The 8,377-nt window shown below is 40.8% G+C and overlaps 1 protein-coding gene across 1 annotated transcript in view; it reads right to left on the bottom strand.

Annotated features, from left to right (window-relative positions):
* Positions 1-238: 238 nt before the first annotated feature.
* AUNIP (aurora kinase A and ninein interacting protein) overlaps positions 239-8,377 on the bottom strand; it is a gene marked incomplete at both ends in the record, with an annotated part of 36,577 nt that continues 28,438 nt past the window's right edge. The window contains 2 exons of the mRNA XM_082833164.1: positions 239-1,089; positions 2,635-2,776. Of these exons, the coding sequence (XP_082689290.1) occupies positions 239-1,089; positions 2,635-2,776 (993 nt within the window). The remainder of the gene's footprint in view (positions 1,090-2,634; positions 2,777-8,377) is intronic.

Genomic DNA, 8,377 nt, shown 5'->3' with positions numbered 1-8,377 from the left:
GGGGCATGATGCCAATCATACTGTCTCAACAAGCGGCCACCTGCTTTATTTACACAAAGAAAATGCTCAATAGTAACAGCATCATCCCATGCCTCCCTCCCACCCAAGATCATTCTCCTGAATGACCTTTCTAAAACAAAGATCTTACATTCCCCTACTCCAATATACTCACCCCCTGAAGATACTTTCTTATATGTCATTTCAAGGTACTTTTGGAACCAAACCCTCACAAAGACATTTAGACTTGGTGCCTGATAACTTGATTACCTTCAGAGTCCTGGGTAAAGAGCAAATCAGTCTGCAGATTTAACTGAGTGGTCCTATCCTGGCACTGAGCCCAAGGGCTGTTAGGAAGCTGTCCTAAGCCCTGATTTTGGTCATTGGTTACATCTCGGAAAGGAGCTCTAGAGTTGTGGGCAATGACCCTCTGGCCCTGAGAATCCTGGGTGAAAAGCTGACTCCAGGAGTCCTTGTCATTCTTTTCGCTGTCCCAGGAAAACACAGGAATAGGACAAGGGCTTTGTTTCACTGCTTCTTTGTTTGCTCCACTCCAGGAATCCTGGTATGTTTGAAGGAGGATGGGGGCCTGCCTGTTTCTTTTGGCAGACACCTTTTCCAAGTTAGTCTTATCCAAGAGCTGATGGCCCTTGTGCCCAGGTGTTTTACTGTGTCTCTCCACATTCTGATAGTTCTTTTTCTTAGATCCATAAGGCCATTCCCTTTTCCAGGAAGAATCCTCTTCTTCCTTTTGGTCCAGTAAGCAAGAACTCTCCAGGTCTTGGGTGAAGGAACAGGCCAGTGATGCTTTACTCTCTCCAGCACAGACAAAGGTATCAGGCTGGAACAAAGACAGCACAGTCACGCATGGGCTTCCTATTCCATGGTGGTAAGAAGCCTGGAAGGACTGAGGAGAAAGTCTAGCTTCCTGGATGTCTGCAGGGGTTGAAGTGGCTAAAGGGGGTGCCATGCAATCATCCCCCAAGCCCTGGATCAGATGGTCTAGCTGGGTTGCATCTTCCTTAGACTCTTTGTTGGTCTGACTTTCTGTATGAGACGAAACACTCCTCTGGTCACCACCATTTGTCTTTCCTAGTAAAACAAGACGAACAAATATTATTCTGCAGGAAAACTCCACCTGAGTAGGATTTAGGTGGCTTTTTCTGAAATCAGTATCAGCTACCATAACTACTAGTGCAGGGGTCTTAGGACTCTTCACAGATCTTTGTAGCCGATCTTCCTGCTTTCAATCTCTTTTCTTTCCTGAATGATCTAAAACACAGCTCTTATATTCCCCTACTCAAATATATAGATGCTTCCCATGACCTACCTAATAAAAGTCAAACATGTTATACAGTCAGACCACAGCCTACTTTTCCAGTTGAGTGGGGTTTGTTTAACATAGGCCACATCAGTTTTGCTTTTGCTTTTTATTTAACATAGTTTCTGCTAAATAGTGATCCTGGCCAAATATCACCCTTGGATATTATCCTTTGAGAAACATGTTCAATATACACCATTTTTGTAAAGTCTCAAAGATCACATTGACCAGCCAACGCTGAGAAACCTTCTGGTGACAGTGAGAAAGAATATGGGTCTCCTGCTCCCCAAAAATTTCATGGGAAAGGGAGTAAAGACACAATTAGATGCTAAGTCCATCAGTAGAAAGGACAATTAAAAAAACTATTACTGTCCAGCCTGTCTACTTTATCAGGTGTGGAATGGATCCTGTCTGCCTTAAAAATAGATGACGTGGAATTCCTACGCCCCCCCCCACCAAATTATGCTAAGATCTAATTACAAACAAGGCTGAATGACTGATTTCTTCTTTCCTTTCCAAGAAATACACTACAGAAATTGTTTTGTAAAAGCGTTCTCAACTGGCCTAAGACTTCAATACAGACTATGTAGAAAATATCAGAATTTTGAAATGGAAAGTGGTTTTGAGAAAAATCTGCCCTTGTTACTTAAAGCAAAAGAGTTTAAGTTTTTGTTTGTGGTAGGGAGAAGGCATTTTGAAGGTTTATGCAAAGCAATCCTGGGAACGGCACCAAGAGTTAGAGCTCTCTTCCCAGCACCCTTCAACTGGCAAGAACCCTGCTCTGTAAGCCCCAGCCTGGTCTGAGGCAGCTGGTCCCCTGAAGAGGAACATGCAAACAAAGAACTGCCAAAGGATGATGAAACACAAGCCAACTTTATGCCAAGCTTTCTAAGAAAAAAGCTCTTTTGAATTTTGATTAATTTGAGAAGCTTCATATAGACATATCAATTATCAATTAATCTTATACAGACTGCTAATTGTGGCCAATCCAAGACGTATATCTTACTAATGGCACATCAGCTCCCCTCTGCACCCCCAACTCCCAAGTATGCCTTTCCTCACTGCTCTGTCAGGGAATACCAATATTTTTCTGGTTCTGTTTAGACTGAGATAAACAGAACCAGAAAAGTATGTTTGTAAAAGTATGTATATATTGCTTTCCAAAAGACGATGCTTTCTTGTGTTTTAAAACATCTAATAGGTCAGCTAAGTTCAACACAATGCACTAATGGCACCACTTCTCATAGATATTCCAGCATGGAAAAATGAATGCACTCCCTTTTGGTCCCTGGTTGTTTCCAGTCCAGTCACCATACCTGGCTGCAAGGTGAAGAAGGAAGCAATGCTGGTCTGCCGGGTGCCTGCAGGTGGACGACTTCTTTGAGTAAAAGAAATGTTAGCCTTTCTCTCTCCAGGAAAGAGTGTTAGCATTTTGGTACTTGACTTGATTAAATGTGTCTGAGAAGGGGGAGAAAAAGAATAAGAGAAACCTATTAATATCAAAACAGCTGCCAAAAAAAAAAAAAAAAAAAACAGCTGCCAGACAGGATTCAGTAAACACCAGTTACCCTCTTGGAAACACACTAGACCTCTTGGATTCGACTCATATCCTCTAGTCTTTGCTGTACATCGCCTTCCACCAATTTCTGCCAACTGATAGTGTTTGTTTTTCCTCAAGAATCACATATTCCAACCATAGCCCATTCTTTCTGCTTCCCCATGGAAATCAGGCAGGCTGACTAAACAAACAGGAAGGGATTCCACAGGTGATATTATTCTCTCCTTTATATTTAAAGATAATTAATGAAACTAGGGACCTCTCTGGCAGTCCAGTAGTTAAGACTCTGTGTGCCCAATGCAGGGAGCCCGGGTTTGATCCCTGGTCAGGGAACTAGATCCTGCATGCTGCAACTAAAAAAAAAGATCCCGCGTGCCGCAACTGAAGATTGTGCACACAGCAACGAAGATCCCGCATGCAACTAAGACCTGGTGCAGCCAAATACATAAATAAGTAAATAACTTTTTTTAATAATAGATAATTAATGATTCTACATCAGTAGCAGTTGATACATTTTTAATAGTTTTCAAATAGTCACACAGTGGTTAACAGCATGGCTCCTGAGTCACACAGCTTCTGTTCAAACCAGTACCAATTCTGCCACTGCCAATTACTAGCTGCATGACCCTCTAGAAGTTGTCTGATCTCTGTCTCATTCTCATGTGTGAAATGGGGACAATAATAGTACCAAGCCCATAGGGCAGTTACGAGGATTTGGTGAGTTAATTCACATAAAAGGCTTACAAAGTTCTGGCACATATACAGCATTTAATAATAGTTGGCTATTATTCAGAGGAGGAGCAATGAAACAGCAACAGTCTTACTACATTTTCATCTCCCCGCCCTTTATACTTCGAGTATGAACTGGAAGATGGGCCAGAAAGGTTTGGAATGTGTCAACTTTTATACCTAATCCTTATTTAATGTAATTTGGTTTTGTTTCCATTTGCTTGTTATGGAATGCTTGAGAAGTAGGGAGAATAGGATTATATTCAATTCAATTTGGCTGTGAAAGCCACAGAAGAAATGAGATTTGCCAATATCCATGTACCAAGTTGGAAGTAGGCCTGAAACTTGAACCTAAATTATTAATTCTAGCCCAAAGTTGACTTCATTTCATTTTTACATTTGGAAACTAAAATGTACTTTAAGTGGTTAAAAGATGGAAGAAATTCTGGACGTAAAATTCATACTTTGACTTGGAGTACTGGTGTGGAACATTCTCTTCCACCATACAGAACTGGATAAAATACATGAAACAACTGATTTTAGACAATGGATAACAGGCAGTGCAGAACTGTGATCCCCAAGAGCAGGAAAACAAATGAGGTGAACCCTGGGACACCCTAGCTTTCTGCTTGGAAGCACTTGTCAGAATGCAATGTATACAGAGAGTACTCAGGCAAAGCATTGCAGTCTTGATAAACTGAGTAGACTGAGATTGGAATTTGGGGAAGATAAGGTGGCTGGGATTTGCAGTGCAGAGAAATACATCCAGAAATCTACATAGAGATCCCTTCAGTCCATTACTGAATACTAACCTACAAGTGTGTTAGGTGAAACCCCGTGAGGCCAGACAAAGAAATGCCAGGAACTGCAAGATGAACAACTCCCAGAGCTCACACAGGGCTGGGAGAGTTCCCACTAGGCAAAGTGGAAAGACCTTTTTAATACCAGTGGCATTCAGCAGAATTAGCAGAAGTATCACCCCTTAGCAGTAGAGCTAAACTAGCTGCAGAGCAAAAACTTCCAAACCTGTCCTAACAAAGCTTAAAAGCAAGCTTGATTAGCAAGTAACTACCTGCCAAAACAAATTTCAGCATTCTTTAAAGACAGTAAAATCCAGATACCCAGCAATGTAGCACACAACAAAAAATTGCTAGACATGTGAAACAGCAGGAAAACAATCCATAATGGGGGCTGGGGGGTGGCGTGGGGGATCGGTTAAATGGAAACAGAAATATCAGGGATGACAGAATTAGCAGACAAACTTTACAATAAATATGCTCAAGGATTTAAAGGAAAACGTGAAAATACTGAGAAAAAGAACATACAAAAAATTCACTAGATGGGCTTAACAACAGATTAGAGACTACAGGAAAAAAATAACAGTGGACCTGAAGTCACAGCAATACAAACTATCCAAAATGAAGCAGAGAGAGAAACAAACTGAAAATAAATTCTTAATGGTCTGTGGGGTATCAAGCATACATATAATGAGAATTCCAAAAAACAAGGTGAAAGTGGGCAGAAAATATACTTAAAGAAATAATGGCCCAAATTTTTCCAAATTTGATGAAAACTACAAACAACTGTGATTGTCTTTTTCAAAGACCAATTCAAAGGCAATTCAAAGACCAATACAAGATCTCCCATTTCACATGCTTTTCTTATAATTTGCCCTTGCTACTCTTCCCATCAAGTGGTGAGTCATATTCCCTTACCTTGAACTGGTGAAGAACTTTGTGACTGCCTGACCAATAAAGTATGATAGAAGCAACACTACATGATTTCCAAGACTGGGTCATAAAAATGCCATGCACTTCTCTGCCTTGCTTTCTTGAGATGTTCACTCTTGGAACCAGGCCCCCATGCTATGAGAAAACCCAAGCAGGCACATGGCTCTTTAAATTGTATGGGAGACACATCCTAGATATGTGAAATAATGTGAGTTAGTATGCCAACAAGTATCTATAGGCTAGGTACTAGGAAACAGTAATGAACAAAACAAGTGTTTCTGCCCTGATAAAGCTTACAGCTTAAGGGGGAAAACAGACAAACTAGTAATAGTTATTTAAATTACTACATGTATGCTAAATCCTACAACGACAACTTATAGAAAACTACAGATTATCGGAAAACAGTTAAGACCTCAATTAGCAAAACGTCTGGGAATAAGCTTTTTACCAAATTGGCCATACTTATCAGGATTAGACTCCATCCTTGGGTCAGAGCGATGTCAGGAGTAATACTGCCCCAGATATAGACCTCTCAGAAAATCCATGGCTTCAAGTATTTACATTTATCTCAGTAGAATGTTAAGACTGTGAGTGAGAGGAGGTAATCTGGAACTGAGGAGGGCCCAGGTACAAAGCCCTTCAGCTGATTATCCCTACCTCAAAATAAAGGCAGCCCCTGTATGTACATTACATAGTATAAGAAGGCCTATCTAATAGGCATCGGTTTCCTACAGGACCAAACCCCATGGTAAGCCACAGCCTACATATTGACAATTTTTACCCTACAAGAATGCCCTGAAGAACCTAACTTCAAGAGGCACATTCCCTCCAAAACTAAAGAATCTCTAATCCTTTGGTATATCACATTCATGGCCCAATCGTTTTCTTCTTTCATAGTGGTAGAAGGAAAAACTGACTTCCTCCAACTATGGAGCTCCTGCTACTCTTGCTATATTACAAGGATCCCCTATGACGTGTTCCTACAGAGAATGATGCTTTGGGGTGGGGGGGGGGGCAAGGATTACCCCAAAAGTGATCCTTTTTTATACTCACAACTCTAGTAGCAAAGCAAATCTGGGATCATATACATCACCTCTCTTACTATTAGAAAATGTTTTCATGCCCCCATAGCATTTAAATTCTGTAGAGCCCTCATTCTATCTGCAAGTTTGTCTTAAAGCTCTACTTTTTTTTTTTTTTTTTGCGGCAGGCGGGCCCCTCACCGCCGTGGCCTCTCCCGTTGCAGAGCACAGGCTCAAGGTACGCCCATTGAAAACTGTGAAGATTTTCCTCCCAAAGTAATCTAACAATAGAAAATTATTGCAAGAATCTTCTCTAGGACGACCTGGCACTGTTTTTTCATCTAAACCTAATGAAAATTCAGCAATGATAAGAGAAAAGCAATTTCTTCTAAGTATCACAACTCCTAAACTAGAGACCTGATATGTCTACACCCATGAGCAACACTAAGTCTCATACAAAGGTGCTTCTTGCTAATGAGATTTTTCTCACTTAAAGGATGCCATGTATGTCAGAGTTCAATGTAGTACAATGTTTAGTACATTTATCATCAGTTTTGCCCTAATAAAGACTATTTATTGAAAATCTGTTTAAACATCCTGCTTTAACTACTTCCAAAATAGGAATGGCCACATGTGACCCTCTCAGTAGAGATGACAGTCCCATGAAAGAAAGAAGAGCACTGGGCTCACTTAAATGGGAAAGTAGGTGCCTCAACTGAAACACAATGGAGGGGGCATCCCCACTCTGGGACAACTCTGCGAATCAGCCTAGATGTCAACTTTGTGAATAGAAGCATTGTGTGTGTGTGTGTGTGTGTGTGTGTGTGTGTGTGTGTGTAACACAGATGATATAGATATAGATACAGATAGAGATAGAGATATACTGAAGCAGAGCAGAATTTGTCACCCCAAAATATGCCTCCTTGGCATAAGGATTATTTTAGGCTGATTATTTTTAAGAAAAAGCAGACATAGGAAAAGCTCTGAGTATAAGTTACCCTTTTGTAAGAGACATTTATATTAAGGGAAATCTCCATTTGTAAGGCTGTCTTCCTCTCTGTACCAGGAAGAGGATGACTCTAAATCTCTTGAAATTCTCATCAATGGAGAAGGCAACAACTTACATCTGCGTAACAACCTTACCCTCGTTCACTGTGTTTTTCCTGGTAACCTCTCATAACTGACTCTCCACCCCCAACATCTTCTTTTGTCTTTAGCTGAAAATGGTGTTTAAGGTGATAGCTTTAGCCATTTCTGAGAGTTAGGTTTTCCTGCGTCTCTCTCATCTATGCAGGAGATATACGTTATTAAACTTTTGTTTGATTTTTCTTTTGTTAATCTGTCTTATATCAATTTAATTATTAGACAAGCCAAAGAACCCAGAAGGGAACAAGGGAAATTTTTTCTGCCTCTACGATACACATACACACACATACACACACACACACATACACACAAATCAGCCTATACTGTTTCTCCCAATTTCCAATCACTATTTCAAGTTATATTTTTAACTTTTTTCTCTATAATCATCCTCTACTTACTCAGGTACCAATTTCTGGTTCCTAAATGTAAACAGAACTGAAGGGAAGATGCAAAGGTCCTTTAAAAGGTGAGAAACACTGAGGGCTGCAGATAACTGGACCAAAGTCACAGCTTAAAAAACATATTTAAGGGCTTCCCTGGTGGCGCAGTGTTTAAGAATCCGCCTGCCAACGCAGGGGACGCAGGTTCGAGCCCTGGTCCAGGAAGATCCCACATGCCGCGGAGCAACTAAGCCCGTGCGCCACAACTACTGAAGCCCACTCACCTAGAGCCCATGCTCCGCAACAAGAGAAGCCAATGCAATTAGAAGCCCGCGCACTACAATGAAGAGTAGCCCCCACTCGCCACAACTAGAGAAAGACCGCATGCAGCAACAAAGACCCAACACAGCCAAAGATAAATAAAAATAAAATAAATAAATTTAATTTTTAAAATAACATATTTAAGCAACACCCCTCTCCCCTCACGAAAGCCC

The sequence above is a fragment of the Leucopleurus acutus genome, assembly GCF_964270905.1.
Source record: "Leucopleurus acutus genome assembly, chromosome: 2".
NCBI lineage: Eukaryota > Metazoa > Chordata > Mammalia > Artiodactyla > Delphinidae > Leucopleurus > Leucopleurus acutus.
The sequence above is the reverse complement of the archived record's forward strand: the minus strand, read 5'-3'. Positions and strand labels throughout refer to the sequence as shown.